This window comes from Paramisgurnus dabryanus, chromosome 11 (genome assembly GCF_030506205.2).
Source record: "Paramisgurnus dabryanus chromosome 11, PD_genome_1.1, whole genome shotgun sequence".
Lineage (NCBI taxonomy): Eukaryota > Metazoa > Chordata > Actinopteri > Cypriniformes > Cobitidae > Paramisgurnus > Paramisgurnus dabryanus.
Window position 1 is genome coordinate 980,141 of NC_133347.1, and position 16,464 is coordinate 996,604.

Here is a 16,464-nt window from a genome sequence, read left to right on the forward strand (position 1 = left end):
CAGTGCGCATCCAAGTCTTTGCCATTCTATTTTAAGTTTTTAGGGGCTGGGTTTGGTGAATAAGCTACTAGTATATTTTTTCTATTTTGTCTGTCTGCATATGTTTATCAGTCAGTCAGTGTGTGTATCATGTTATTTTTCATAATGGTTGTCTGTGAGTTTTGGTAAAGGTGTTTGAGTGTTAAAGTCTTAAGTGGGTTTGTTCCCATCAGTTTTTAGAGAAACTAATCAAACCAGTTTTTATTTCAACCAAGACAGGATTACAGTATATAAACTTACATGCCAAAAAGATGTTATGCCCTGCAGCGGTGACTCTTCTTGAGAAGTGTACCGGTAATTGCCATTCTTACATATAACCCTGCGGTTAGAGTAAAATAACATTGTACTGCCCTATGTGTTTTTTATAAAAAGCTAACAACAGTTTATCTCTATATATTTATATGTGTGTGTGTGTGTGTGTGTGTGTGTGTTGAAAGAAATAAGAACGTGGGTTTTCTAAAGAAAAACATGATAGTATATTTATTCATTGTTATGCATCATCTCCTCTTTTCTTCTTCTGTTCTCTGTTATTGGATCTCTGATGTCATCACCCCGCAAGGAGGAAAAACCAGAGATTGTGTCACTGAGGATCCGTTGAGTAAATGTGTACACAGGTCAGATTGTTGATGTTTATAGGCGTTTATGAACTGGATAGATGTTTACATTGAATTCAAGCCTGATGGAAGAGACAACAGATGTGTGGAGTTATTATCTGCAAGATGATCTTTTGAACACTTATTTCGGTTCATTCATAACTTATATAGGGGCAGTTTTCAAGACAGGGTTTAGATTAATCAATGGCTAGGCCTTTAGACATTTAAATCTAATTTAAACATCCATTTTAATCTGGGACTAGGATAAACCCTGTCTGGGAAACCACCCCATAGTAATATAAATATATGGCAATACATTGGAAAGCCTAATAATAGTATAAAGTACTATAATATAGTAAAAGTGAACAAATAAAACACTTTAAATATATTAAGCATTCAATTTATCTCAGTAAATGATTGAACCTGCTCTCTTCTCCTTCCAGTAGTTTCCTGTAGGTGGCGATCTCTACATCCAGAGCCAGTTTGACATTCATCAGATCCTGGTAGTCACGAAGCTGTTTGGCCATGTGCTGTTTGGCTTTCAGATGTGCCTCTTCCAGCATTTTGATTCGCTGTTTCGCATCAAGCACCGCCTCCCCTCCATTACGCTCCACCTCTTTGATGTCCCCCTCCACGCTGCCACGCTACAATGTGATGTTAGAGAATTACAACCGGTGCTGTCACACTACAGTACTTTAACAAATTTTTTACAGTTTTGGCCTTCCACTTGTGATTTTAAAGTTATCTATCTGGATGCTGTGTTGCCATGGTGATGAGTTTCTGCAGTGATGAGTGTTACCTGTGATACAGCTGAGTTTATCTCACTTTGCAGTCTCTTAATCTGTCTTTTCAAATCAGCAATTGTGCTTTTATTATTGCCCAGCTCAGTTTTGTACTGATCGGCTTGTGAGGAGATCAAGTCAAACTGCGGAAACAAAGTAAAGAGAGATATACACATACGTAAAGTTAAAATAGAGAAAAACACTAGTATCTTCATTAGAGTTTTTACTGAGATGTAAAGGTCTGAGCACGCAGTCTTCACCTTGCTCCTATACCAGGACTCAGCTTCTTGACGGCTGCGTGTTGATATTTCCTCATACTGGCTCTTTACATCAGCAATGATCTTCTCCATGTCCAGCTGCCTGCTGTTGTCCATCTGCACCACGATAGACATGTCTTTTACTTCAGCCTGCAGCTCACGGAGCTCCTACATGAAGAGAGATAAAGATTATACAAGATCCCCTGATGGATATTTGACAGATGTATAGATCGTCTCAATGTACCTGCTCATGGAAGCTCCTTAAAAAGTTCAGGTCCCCCTGGAGTCCTGCAATTTTATCTTCCATGGCTCTTTTACATAAGTAAGTTGAGTCAACTTCCTGTCAGAGACGCATTTGTTCACTTGTTAGCTGTGCGGATGATCTTGCAAATAACTTTTATGCATGCAACATCTGACATCACCATCTGTACCCTGATGCTATTTCATTTTCTGTCTTACCTTCTTCAGAAGAACAAACTCGCTTTCAGATCTGTTTCGATGGTTGATTTCATCTTCAAACCTGGGTGAATGTTACATACACCATGTTTAACTTTCAAATTATGGTCTGTGGATCATAATCTTTGATATAATTCAAACACTGGATGCTTTTATCTAAAACAACTTACAGTGCATCACATGACATGCATTTTTTAAAATAAAAAATATTTGTTATGTGTTAAGTATATGTGTTATGTCGACCCCATGACCTTTTGTGCTGCTAACGCAATGCTTTACTACTGAGCTATAGAGAAGCTTTTACTGAAGGTGATTTGTCACATTAATAACCTTTGCTTTTCTTCCTCCACCTGCACGCGAGCATTTTTAAGATCTATGTCCAGGTGTTGCTTGTCATTCTTCACAAGGTCCAGCTGTGCTCTCAGAGATCTGATGTAAGACTCCAACATCTGATCAAGTTTAGACTCGGGTTTAGAATCGTTCTGTAGCAGCTGCCACTTAGTCTCCAGCATCTTGTTTTCTTGCTCCAGTTTACGCACCTGTGCATGTGTTTGACAGAATAATTCTTTAGAAATTAATGAAATAATAGCTACAGAATGCATGTATAATATAATTCAAAAACATTCAGATTTATTCATAAAAGAACTAATGTTTATTTGAAATTTTAGACACCTGTGCAAGATTTTTAGGGTTTTTGATATCAGGAAAGAAATCAGAGGAGGAAATTAAGCAACACATTTATTTAATCTGATTGCTCTCAAGAAGAAACAACTCAGATATCAAAGATTTATTTCCTCTCCTTTAATTTCAATCCTATTGATGTTTGCAAGCATATAGGTTTTATTATTGACTCTAAAGGCTAAATGTTACTCATATTTAAGTCACTTTGCATATGCAAAATGAATGAATGTATGCATTAAATAAACTGTTGTATTGTTTGTGGTTGGTCTTTCTTCTTTGGTATAAAAATGATAATGATATTAAGATGAAAAGGACTGAACAATCCAGAAATATTTGCAGAACTGACAGGTCGGAAATACAGGTGCATCTCAATAAATAAAAATAGATCATTGAAATGTGGCTCCCCTTGTGATGTCAGAAGGGGATCTTATTATAATAATACCGCACTATCCAACCACAACACTGCCATTTAGTGCAGAGATCAGCTCATTTGCATTTTAAAGGACACACCCAAAAACTACACATTTTTGCTCACACCTACAAAGTGTTAATTTTAACATGCTATAATAAATTATCTATGTGGTCTTTCGAGCAAGAACTTCACATACATACTCTGGGGACATCTGAAAAAAGACCCCCTTAAATTTTTAGGGGAAAAAATGAACTTTTCCACAACATTCTAATTTATTGAGATGCACCTGTACATTTTAAACCAAGTACATTTTCAATACTGAAAAGCATATTTCTCACCTTGTCGATAAGGGAGACAAAGCGATTGTTGAGAGCTTTGATCTGATCTTTCTCTTGGATTCGCAGAGCCTGTAGTGTGGGGTCCAGCTGGACACTCATTGGAGTTAATAGACTCCTGTTAATGGACACTGCTTTGATGGGAACCCCAATCGTTGACATATCCGCAAAGCCAAAATAGGAGTTACCCTGACGGGGTATCTGTGATCCAAGATAAGGAGCTGAGCCCACTGACCGGCTGCTGAAGCTGGACCCTGGTTTCCTGTAGATACTCATGACCAGAGAGACTGAGAGAGAGCCCCGGTGTATGGAGAGATGAAGTGGTGTAGTTCCACAGAAGCTGGCTGTTTGGTCTGTTTAGATGCAGGTGGCTTGTGTGCATACAGATGGGGGTGTGTCTTTGTGTTTAAATGAGAAAAATTCAGCATTCTTCTCTGTGGAAAACCTGTTCAACACATGTTCAAAGCAAACAATCTCTGCATTCAGACAGGGTCACGCACACAAAAATGAAAAGCGAAGCGAAGCTGCTGTTTAACATGTCACAATATATTAACCCCAACATTTCTGACATACCATAACATTTTTGTTAGCCTATGATCATAGCAATACTTTGAGAAGGTATTTGTACAAAAATGCGTAAAGTGATTTCTCTGTAGGCTTTCACTGAAATTGTGCTCTTTGTTCCTACATATTATGAAACAGGGAAAAACAGCCTGAGCTGGTTTGTGGTTTTGCTGCATGACCAGCTGAAAAATACAAACAACCAGACCAGGAATACAAACCAGAACATGGCAGCAACATTAAGCTGGAAGACTTATAACAATACTATTTATTCATGCCCAAAATTCATTTATTCATGTTTAAAAAATGTTTTTACTTTTTTATTATAATTTATTAAAATAAGTTCCAAGTTGTACAAATATATTTCCATGTAAAATGTAAGAGGTTTTGTATTTGCCAGTTATCTTACAATTGTATTAATTTATTAGTACAGTTTCATATTACCATACAAATACATTCATAAGTGAGTTACATAGATGTGGTAAATCTCACTACTAAAAGGGGGCGTCTTAGCTTCAGTCTCTACATACTTATTCCATAACATGTACATACTCTTTTGCCATAGCCTGCTATCTATTCATTATTCCTTGTACATATTTACACATATATTTTTCATATTTAATTGCACTTGCAAATTTGCACAGTCCTACAATTTTTATCTATCTATCTATCTATCTATCTATCTATCTATCTATCTATCTATCTATCTATCTATCTATCTATCTATCTATCTATCTATCCATCCATCCATCCATCCATCCATCCATCCATCCATCCATCCATCCATCCATCCATCCATCCATCCATCCATCCATCCATCCATCCATCCATCCAGCCATCCATGGAGCTTTTATATTCCACAACACACCACAAGAGGGCGCTTATATAAATAAGAAACTAAAGCGCCCTCTTGTGGTGTGTTTTGGAATATAAAAGCTATCTATCTATCTATCTATCTATCTATCTATCTATCTATCTATCTATCTATCTATCTATCTATCTATCTATCTATCTATCTATCTATCTATCTATCTATCTATCTATCTATCTATCTATCTATCTATCTATCTATCTATCTATCCATCCATCCATCTAATAAAACAGCGCTTTTATATTCCACAACACACCACAAGAGGGCGCTAATATAAATAAGAAACTAAAGCGATAGATAGATAGATAGATAGATAGATAGATAGATAGATAGATAGATAGATAGATAGATAGATAGATAGATAGATAGATAGATAGATAGATAGATAGATAGATAGATAGATAGATAGATAGATAGATAGATAGATAGATAGATAGATAGATAGATGTAAGTAATAGGACTGTGCAAATTGGCAAGTGAGAAATACAACACAACACACCACAATGGGGCGCTAATTAAACAACGCTTTTATATCCACAACCACCACAAGAGGGCGCCTTAGCTTCAGTCTCTACATACTTATTCCATAACATGTACATACTCTTTTGCCATAGCCTGCTATCTATTCATTATTCCTTGTACATATTTACACATATATTTTTCATATTTAATTGCACTTGCAAATTTGCACAGTCCTACAATTTTTATCTATCTATCTATCTATCTATCTATCTATCTATCTATCTATCTATCTATCTATCTATCTACCTATCTATCTATCTATCTATCTATCTATCTATCTATCTATCTATCCATCCATCCATCCATCCATCCATCCATCCATCCATCCATGGAGCTTTTATATTCCACAACACACCACAAGAGGGCGCTTTAGTTTCTTATTTATATAAGCGCCCTCATGTGGTGTGTTTTGGAATATAAAAGCTATCTATCTATCTATCTATCTATCTATCTATCTATCTATCTATCTATCTATCTATCTATCTATCTATCTATCTATCTATCTATCTATCTATCTATCTATCTATCTATCTATCTATCTATCTATCCATCCATCCAGCTAATAAAACAGTGCTTTTTTATTCCACAACACACCACAAGAGGGCGCTAATATAAATAAGAAACTAAAGCGATAGATAGATAGATAGATAGATAGATAGATAGATAGATAGATAGATAGATAGATAGATAGATAGATAGATAGATAGATAGATAGATAGATAGATAGATAGATAGATAGATAGATAGATAGATGTAAATAATAGGACTGTGCAAATTGGCAAGTGAGAAATACAACACAACACACCACAAGGGGGCGCTAATTAAACAACGCTTTTATATCCACAACCACCACAAGAGGGCGCCTTAGCTTCAGTCTCTACATACTTATTCCATAACATGTACATACTCTTTTGCCATAGCCTGCTATCTATTCATTATTCCTTGTACATATTTACACATATATTTTTCATATTTAATTGCACTTGCAAATTTGCACAGTCCTACAATTTATATATCTATCTATCCATCCATCCATCCATCCATCTAATAAAACAGCGCTTTTATATTCCACAACACACCACAAGAGGGCGCTAATATAAATAAGAAACTAAAGCGCCCTCTTGTGGTGTGTTTTGGAATATAAAAGCGCTGTTTTATTAGCGCCCCCTTGTGTTGTGTTGTATTTCTCACTTGCCAATTTGCACAGTCCTACAAATTAAATCTATCTATCTATCTATCTATCTATCTATCTATCTATCTATCTATCTATCTATCTATCTATCTATCTATCTATCTATCTGTCTGTCTGTCTGTCTGTCTGTCTGTCTGTCTGTCTGTCTGTCTGTCTGTCTGTCTGTCTGTCTGTCTGTCTGTCTGTCTGTCTGTCTGTCTGTCTGTCTATCTATCTATCTAATCATCCATCCATCCATCCATCCATTAATTTAATAAAACAGCGCATTTATATTCCACACCACACCACAAGAGGGCTCTTATATAAATAAGAAACTAACGCGCTCTCTTGTGGTGTGTTGTGGAATATAAAAGCGCTGTTTTATTAGATAGATAGATAGATAGATAGATAGATAGATAGATAGATAGATAGATAGATAGATAGATAGATAGATAGATAGATAGATAGATAGATAGATAGATAGATAGATAGATAGATAGATAGAAATAGTAGGACAGTGCAAATTTGCAAGTGAGAAATACAACACAACACACCACAAGGGGGACGCTAATGAAACAGCGCTTTTATATCCACAACCACCACAAGAGGGCGCCTTAGCTTCAGTCTCTACATACTCATTCCATAACATGTACATACTCTTTTGCCATATCCTGCTATCTATTAATTATTCCTTGTACATATTTACACATATATTTTTCATATTTAATTGCACTTGCAAATTTCACAGTCCTACAATTTTTAATTATCTATCTATCTATCTATCTATCTATCTATCTATCTATCTATCTATCTATCTATCCATCTATCCATGCATCCATCCATCCATCCATCCATCCATCCATCCATCCATCCATCCATCCATGGAGCTTTTATATTCCACAACACACCACAAGAGGGCGCTTATATAAATAAGAAACTAAAGCGCCCTCTTGTGGTGTGTTTTGGAATATAAAAGCTATCTATCTATCTATCTATCTATCTATCTATCTATCTATCTATCTATCTATCTATCTATCTATCTATCTATCTATCTATCTATCTATCTATCTATCTATCTATCTATCTATCTATCTATCTATCCATCCATCTAATAAAACAGCGCTTTTATATTCCACATCACACCACAAGAGGGCGCTAATATAAATAAGAAACTAAAGCGATAGATAGATAGATAGATAGATAGATAGATAGATAGATAGATAGATAGATAGATAGATAGATAGATAGATAGATAGATAGATAGATAGATAGATAGATAGATAGATAGATAGATAGATAGATAGATAGATAGATAGATAGATGTAAATAATAGGACTGTGCAAATTGGCAAGTGAGAAATACAACACAACACACCACAAGGGGGCGCTAATTAAACAGCGCTTTTATATCCACAACCACCACAAGAGGGCGCCTTAGTTTCAGTCTCTACATACTTACTCCATAACATGTACATATCTATTCATTATTCCTTGTACATATTTACACATATATTTTTCATATTTGATTGCACTTGCAAATTTGCACAGTCCTACAATTTAAAAAAAGCGCTTTAATATTCCACTACACACCACATGAGGGCGCTAAAAACAGCAATTGTATATTCCACAGCACACCAATGTCTTTCCCACTCGAGTTCTGGATAATACTTTTTCCTAAAAATAAAAAATAAAAAAAATCCTAATTAAGACCCCAAATAAATATGAGTACAAAATAAAATAAATCTCGATTTACAATTCTTTGGAGAAGGGTTTTAATTCAAAGCTTTGCTGAGCGCTTGCCAGATTTTGCACATGCGCAGTAGCTTGATCAACTTGTAAAATAAAGTGTTTTTGGCGAGAAACACAATTTATAGTACAGTTGATGCCTGGTTTAATAATTTGTCAGGAAAAATGTTGTTTTGTTATGACTTTACCAAGCGATTTGAAAGATAACAGTCTATCCCCATTCAAGTATATAGGACTCGGTCTCTTATGACTGCCCGGAGGAGTCAAATATGGCCGTCGAGTGACGTGACTTTCCTTAAAGGGACTTTGTCAAAACTCAGCTGTGCGTGGACAAATGCACTTCCTGTTTACGTTTCGTAAGTACTTACGGAGACAGCAGACATCGTCAGTCGGCCCTGAAAAGAGTTTCAGCTTGTTTTTTTCCAGAACCATCGGTGTCTGCAGCCTGTTAAACAGGCCGTTTCAATGCATTTCAGAGGATCTTTATCGCCGCGCAGATGGACGCTTTTGATTTGTTTTCAAGCTGCAGAAAGGGCGACATTGCCAGAGTCAGGTCTGATCACGATGGACTTGTTGTTGTTTTGGTCTGATGCATCAGTTCAAACCGAACGTGCACAGCATTTACAATACATTTACAAACAAATGTCCTATATAGTTTCTATATACTGTACATGCATGTTCAACCCAAAGTGATATTCACATCTAAACAAACGCACTTGACCTATATTGTCTTTATATACTGTATATGCATACTCAACCCAAAGTGCATACCCTATATAGTCTATAGATACTTGATATTCACATTTAAACAAACGCACTTGACCTATATTGTCTTTATGTACTGTACTGTACATGCATGGTTAATCCAAAGTGCATACCCTATAGGCTGTATAGATACTTGATATTCACATCTAAACAAACACACTTGATCTATATTTTCTTTATGTATTGTATATGCATGTTTAACTCAAAGTGCATACCCTATAGGCTATATAGATACTTGATATTCACTAATAAACAATGCACTTGTCCTATTTATATATTGTATATGCAAATGTAACTCAATATATGAGGTCTGTGTAGTTTCAGTAAGGTCTGTATAGTTGGTAGCAACATTAAGATGTTGTGGATGTGACCCTGCGTGGCCTCAGATTTAAAAGGAAAAGCATGTGAGTGTCAGAGATAACATACTGCTACAGCACAGGCCCCACATACTACAGTTAGTGTACTTCATCTGCAGATTTCCTGCAGTATGCACAAAACTGTATGTAAACATGTGATGATGCATCTGATCTCTTTGCTGTGTTTATTAAAATTTTCTACCTTCTTCAGGTATCTGGTTGAGCAGAGGGATGTAGAGCTGAACATCAGAGATAAATGGGACAGTACACCTCTGTAAGTGTCTGCATTTCTATTGTCTTTGATGTACGTCAGTGTCTATGACGTCGGTGATGTTTAAATCTTCTGTCTCGTCTTGAGGTATTATGCATGTCTCTGTGGACATGAAGAACTGGTGCAGTACCTGCTCGCCAACGGTAAGCGCTGCGATCATCATCATCAGTATACACTACATGTCCAAAATGATATCAAAACACCCTTTGATTTGTATGTGTTATGATTGTCTTTGCCACGGCAGGGGCAAAATGCGAGGCGAACACGTTTGACGGCGAGCGCTGCCTGTACGGGGCGTTGAGCGACCCCATCCGCTGCCTGCTCAAAGAGTACAAGCGTATCACAGCTAAAGCCATGCAGAGAGATTACTACGACCAGTTCCTACAGACGTAAGACATACGCAAAAAAACACAATTTGGCATTCCCAAAGTCCCTGGTTGATTGTTTGCTCTGTTTTAGACTTTTGGAGCAGGGTAACTACAGTGATGTGACGTTCCTGGTGCACGGAGAGATGTTTAAAGCCCACCGCTGTGTCCTGAGTGCACGGTCCGAATATTTTGCTCACATGCTGGAGACCAAGTGGAAGGGAAAGAGTGCCATTCCTCTTAAACATCCACTGGTAAGTCCTGTTTCACTTCACCCAACATTACAAGTTAGCAAAGCACCTTCTGATCGACTGTGCTAACAGATTCAACTAGGTGTCTGTTTACTAATCACTGGATGGCTTTAATGCAAACGGTTTTTCAATTAAATGAAGAACAAAGTTAGATGATCCTCTTCTGTTTTGCTTATTGCAGGTGAATCCTGCTGCATTCGCCGCTATCCTGCAGTATTTCTACACTGGTAAGGATCACATCTCAATGCTCACGAGTCTCCAGAGTTCAGTGTCTTGAGCGTCAGACTTTTCATCTCTGTGGTTCGTTTGCAGGCCGTTTGGACATCGATGTGAATTATGTAGAGGACTGTAAGCGTCTGGCCAAACAGTGCAAGATCAGCGAGCTCATTGAAGAACTGGAGGTGAAGTGCAAACAGGTGTATGAGTTTGGTAAGGATCCAGTCGACTCACACAACACACACGCTTCAAAATCGAGGTATGTGAGTTATGATTTGAGCTGATGTCATTTTTTTTCTTTTTTCTCTAAGTGTCAAGTAAGCCGGGCACATGTGTAAAGGTGTTGACTTTAGACCCTCACAACTTTCAGCTTCAGGATGGGATGGCTCTTTTGGCTGACAGTGCTCTTCCAGATGAACTTAGGGTGAGGGCTTTGACCTGTTTATTCATTGGCTTCATCATTTTTTTTTTTTTTTGATCGAGCATTGCAGACTTTTTTGGGGAGATTTATTGAATTTTATTGGAAATTTTGCTGATATAAATTAGGGCTGTCAAATGATTCATCGCGATCGCATACAAAAGTTTGTTAATGCATTACAATAATTATAATTATAATATATATATATATATATATATATATATATATATATATATATATATATATATATATATACGCACACATGCATGTATTCTATTTAAGAGACATTTATGTATATATACATAAATAACTTTTTTATGTGTATGTGCATTTATATATTACACATAATGCACACAAAATATATTATGCAAACACAAACTTTTATTTTGTATGCGGTTAATCGCGTTTAATCTTTTGACAGCCCTATTTTAAATGCATCACCAGAGATCAGATCTCACAAGGTAAGTTAAGGAGAATAAGTTTTGGCCAGGTACTGATGTGAACAAGTGCCCAACCAGCCCTGCAAAACAAAATCTTTACCCTGTGATCCCCTGTTTATTTTGGGAGTTTTACCTTTAATTTAAAACAGTTTTCTGTCTGTTCCCATAGGTTGGATACGGTCAGCTTCCTTTTGACCTAACTGACAGTTTTCCGAGTTATCCTGACATCTGCTTCCGGGTGGATGGATATGATTTCCTGTGTCACAAGGCCAGTGTTTGTTAACAGTATGGTAATCATGTCAGAGATGTGGTCAGCACTCCTGACATATTGAACAACAGCGCTTCGGATGACCTGAGATCCTATCATCCTCTCCTCCCCATCACTTCCTTTCCTTCATCTTCCTTTTTTAAAGTCTTAAAAAAGTCACGATAAATAAATGAGAGAGCAATTGTGCCAGAGCGCAATTCCCGACATTCCCGGCTCAAGGTCCTGTCCCGATCCTGTTCCCCTTCTCTCCACCCTCTACTTTCCTGTCAAAAACTACTATCCCATCAGAGTAAAGGAATAAAAATATTATAATTGTAAAATTTGAAATCATTTATTACAATGAAAGTTTAGTGTTTGCGATAGATTTAAAAAGAGCTATTTTATGTTGGTTAAACATTGTTTGTGTTTGTGCATGCAGGCATTTTTCTGTGGACGCAGTGATTATTTTAAGGCATTGCTGGAAGATCACTTTAGTGAAGGTGAAACACTGCAGGCTCATCCTGGTACTCCTGTGATCACCCTGCACGATGTGTCACATGATCTGTTTACTAGAATCCTCTATTACATCTACAGCGACAACACTCAGGTACACACACACACCGTCACTGACATGTAACACTATGATCAAATCTTTTAAATGGAGGATTATGAAACAAGGTGTTTCATAATTACCTTGCATGGACTGTAAGTCATTTTAAAGGATCTGCCAAATGCATAAAAATAATATACATAAAGTCATTTATTTTGTCAAAGTGTTTAGTTTTATATGATAATTTTTCACTTTTTCTTGACCATTGCAATTATATAAGCTATTAATACACTCTACTGCAGAGGTTTTCAACCTTTTTCAAGCTGAGGACCCCTTAACTCTTCCCCGCTAGCGTTTTTTTTTTTTAAGATGCCAGCGCAAGCATTTTTTATGATTTTCACAAACGTTTAATGCTTTCCAAAAAAATTTCTTCTTTAAATATATGAAGAGTTTCGTTGCAAAGCGAGAAGATTTTCAGTAATCTTGTTTTTTGGTTGTGCATTCCAATTAATATCAATTCAACTGCAGTTGGTTTGTTTTGATTTAAACCTTCATATATTTAAAAAATAAAGCACCACAAAACAAAATAATAACATGATAACATAATAATAGTTATCTTGTTTTGCGCGAAACTCTTCATATAAACGTACAATATTAAGTTGCATTTTTGTAAACTTTTTTTAGAGATCCGATTCAAAACGATGATCAAAACACAGAGTTTTTACTGCTTTGGATCAGTGGATGCCTCAGTGTTGTATAAGTTGGGTAAAAGCGCCACCTGGTGGATAATAGCGCAAATATGGATTGCCGTGAAGAAGCGTTATTGGCAGTAAAGCGTTTTCAATGTCAATGGCGAGGAAAGAGTTAAAGAGATAGTTCACTGAAAAATGAAAATCATTAATTTACCCACCCTCAAGTTGTTCCAAACCTGTATACATTTCTTTGTTCTGAGTTCTATATAAATTTCTTTGTTCTGAACACGAAGGAAGATATTTTGAAAAACGTTAATAACAGATCTGGGGCACCATTCGCTTCCATAGTATTATTTTTCCTACTGTGGAAGTCAGTGGTGCTCCAGATCTAATCTGTTACAAATATTCTTTAAAATATCTTCATGTATTCAGCAGAACAAAGACATTTATACAGCTTTGGAACAACTTGAGGGTAAGTAAACAAGGACAAAATTTTGGATAGAGAGGAAAAGCATTTTTAAAAAAGACTTGATTTTAACGTTTCAAAGATATTAAAATTAGCATATTTTGTTTACACAGATCATACTGTTAATGCTACAATACATAATATTAAAAATTTACTGAATATATTTTAAACTGGGAATTTTAATCCAAGTTTTTTCCACTATTAGCCTGTTAATGCATTGTTTTTTTTCCAAATTTAATTTCTCCACAAAATATTTTGAATTCAAACAATATTTTGAGGACCCCCACAAATACCACCACGGACCCCCAAGGGGCCCCAGACTCCCTGTTGAAGATCTATGCTGTACTTTATGAGCTATCTGTTCGGACTTGACTGGGGTTTTAGTCAATGTTATTTTATATAAACACAGAATGTACTTAAGACTCTGTCACTGTGTTCCAGCTGTCTCATGAGAACGTCTATGAGGTTTTGTGTGTTGCTGATATGTACCTGTTGCCCGGTCTGAAGCGTCTGTGCGGCAGAACTCTGGCTGCTCTGCTCAATGAGGAAAACGTGCTGCAAGTCTGGAAGACGGCAAAACTCTTTCGGCTCTCGCGTCTAGAAGACCAGTGCACAGAATACATGGCCAAAATCATTGAACGAGTATGTACAGTACAAAAACTGTGTACGTTTACATGAATGATGCTCACAGATGTGCAACATAAGTCCATGATCATTAAGTCAAAATGCATTCAAATTTAATTTACTTTCTTAAAATGTTTAGAAACCATTTTTTTATGCTTGTTGAAAATTTCTTCACATAGCAATATTTTGGTCTAAATATTATTATATAAATATATATATTTTCTGTGAATGGCACTAAAATGTTCATCCAATCAATGCTTTAGGTCAGAATGCAATGATAGGATCTCCTGCCTACCTTACCTTTAAAGTTGCAATCTCTACATAGTTTAAATTAATTGTTATAAACGTACCATTGCGGTTCGGTGTAAAGTAAAGAGACAATTTTTAATGTATGCAGGATATAGTTTGTTTTCAAGCAAAAAAAGTTGCAGCTTTACTCAGAAATACATCGCAATAGTTATTTTTTTGTTTTTATTAAATATTATTAATTCATACTGATGGATAAAATACTTTGCAATGCAATTTTACAATGCGACACGCAATATCTTTCGTGTGCTTTAGTTGCTGTAGCAATAGTATAATTTAATGCAATTTTTTTGGGCATAATTTAATATTTCTTGCATGTGTGTTTCAGCTTGTGGAGAGACCTGAGTTTGCAGATATGATAAGAGAGGATGCTGGGAATGTGGCCGCCAGGCAGGAAACTGATTCAATCCCTCTGGTGGATGAGATCCGTTTCCACATCGCCAGCAACGTTCAGACGTACAGCGCCATCGAGGAGGCCAACCAGAAACTCAGTGCCCTTGAGCTCCTGCTGGCCAGCATTGGTCTCGAGTGCTAAGAAAAAGACACAGAGATGAAAATGACACAGAGAGAGCATTTACACAATAAATGCTTCCTATGCACATTAAACAATAGTCTGTAGCAAACTAACATCACAATAGCAGTAAGACGCTACGGATACTAAGAGTGCATGCATTGTAGTGGCAAGCTGTTGGTGTGAGTTATTCAAACTAGCATTTAATATAGCATTGTGTGTTGTTCCTGTACACTTCTCACTGCATAGAGATGAGAACAATTTTATAATCGCAGTAGCAGTGAGTGTTGTGTTACAGGACAGCATTGTCTGTGATGTCACGATGATGTTGGGGCTCGTGCCGTTCTTTCTTCCAGATTCATCGTGTAGCAGAATACAAGGCTTTACAGAGAGGTTTGGTTTTGAAGATGCTGAGCACAAAACATGAACGCTTCATTTGATTGATCACTTACAGCATAGATACAAAGTCAAGTAAAATAGGATGGAAATTTTGTATAGGCTGCAAGATTTGTTTAAATGCATTTGAAGAGGAATTATGGAAAGAGTTTGCTTTAACATTTCTGAATTCCAAAAAAATAATGCAGTCTCATGTTTTGTTGTGATTGGAGTGACAGCTATATACTTGATATACGAAGGATTACATTTGGATTTTTCTGGTATTTGTGTGATAGGTGACTGCTTATGTATTTATGCTCATTCTTCCAGCACTTACATTTACATTTCTCTAGCATTGCATCCAAAGATTTAGACATCAGTCTTCAACAAAATAATTTTGAGTTCTCTCCCATCCTGCTTTCTTCCTACACCAAAACATTTAGCTTGTCTACTTTTTCTTATTTGCTTTTATTTCATGGTCTTTTATTTGTTCTGTTTTAGGGTGCTCTTATAAGTCACATCTGCATGATGTGGTTTAAATCGACAGCATTTGAGTAGCAGCGCTTTGTATAAGCGCAGGTTTATGTTACTGAACGATGTGCTGATGTGAATTCCCACAAATGGCACTTAATGTGTAAGAGCATTTATGAGTGCCATAAATGTTATTGTTTACTATCGGATACATTGACATTTCCTTTCGTGTCAGTTTATGTGGGATACTGCAACATGATGTACATAGATGAGCAAAAAATAAATAATATTTATGTCATATTTGTGGATCTGTTTGATTTTGTGTTATACTAATGCTAGCTGTTTGACATAAAGATGGTTTTTGGAATAACTTTTATTAGTTTTTATATTTTCACAAAATCCAGAGACTTCCTCCTGTCTCACTTTTGTACTGCATTATTTTGATCAAGATCAGTAAGATGCTTTATTCATTTTGACCTGAAGGGGGCGCTCTGCATTAGTTCACAGAGTGAAGAACAAATCCTTTATTCTACATTTTCTGACTCTCAAGTATACGTCAGACGCTTATTAATTCATTTATAAATGTTTCGTAACTCAATGTCCCTGGAGTCGGCGCCTATCATCAATTTTGTCTGTGTAGATTTCTATTGTTTTATCAGCTCAGTAACTGGCATGCATCGGTTCATTTCAGCCTGATCCACTCCCTTTCCTCATA

The 16,464-nt window shown here is 36.4% G+C and overlaps 2 protein-coding genes across 2 annotated transcripts; one reads left to right on the forward strand and one right to left on the reverse strand.

Moving 5' to 3' along the window:
• Nucleotides 1–546: 546 nt before the first annotated feature.
• LOC135730319 (keratin, type II cytoskeletal 8) lies at nucleotides 547–3,972 on the reverse strand. Its single transcript, XM_065248201.1, has 8 exons — nucleotides 3,559–3,972; nucleotides 2,458–2,666; nucleotides 2,131–2,191; nucleotides 1,916–2,011; nucleotides 1,675–1,839; nucleotides 1,432–1,557; nucleotides 1,056–1,276; nucleotides 547–715 (listed from the first exon to the last, which is right to left on the reverse strand). The coding sequence occupies exons 1-8, from the start codon at nucleotides 3,829–3,831 to the stop codon at nucleotides 670–672; spliced, it is 1,197 nt and encodes a 398-aa protein (XP_065104273.1). The 5' UTR covers nucleotides 3,832–3,972; the 3' UTR covers nucleotides 547–669.
• Nucleotides 3,973–8,755: 4,783 nt separating this feature from the next.
• abtb1 (ankyrin repeat and BTB (POZ) domain containing 1) lies at nucleotides 8,756–16,049 on the forward strand. Its single transcript, XM_065248198.2, has 12 exons — nucleotides 8,756–8,978; nucleotides 9,758–9,820; nucleotides 9,905–9,960; nucleotides 10,062–10,206; nucleotides 10,277–10,436; nucleotides 10,615–10,660; nucleotides 10,746–10,862; nucleotides 10,961–11,073; nucleotides 11,677–11,775; nucleotides 12,194–12,361; nucleotides 13,904–14,104; nucleotides 14,721–16,049. The coding sequence occupies exons 1-12, from the start codon at nucleotides 8,923–8,925 to the stop codon at nucleotides 14,925–14,927; spliced, it is 1,431 nt and encodes a 476-aa protein (XP_065104270.1). The 5' UTR covers nucleotides 8,756–8,922; the 3' UTR covers nucleotides 14,928–16,049.
• The last annotated feature ends 415 nt before the right edge of the window (nucleotides 16,050–16,464 follow it).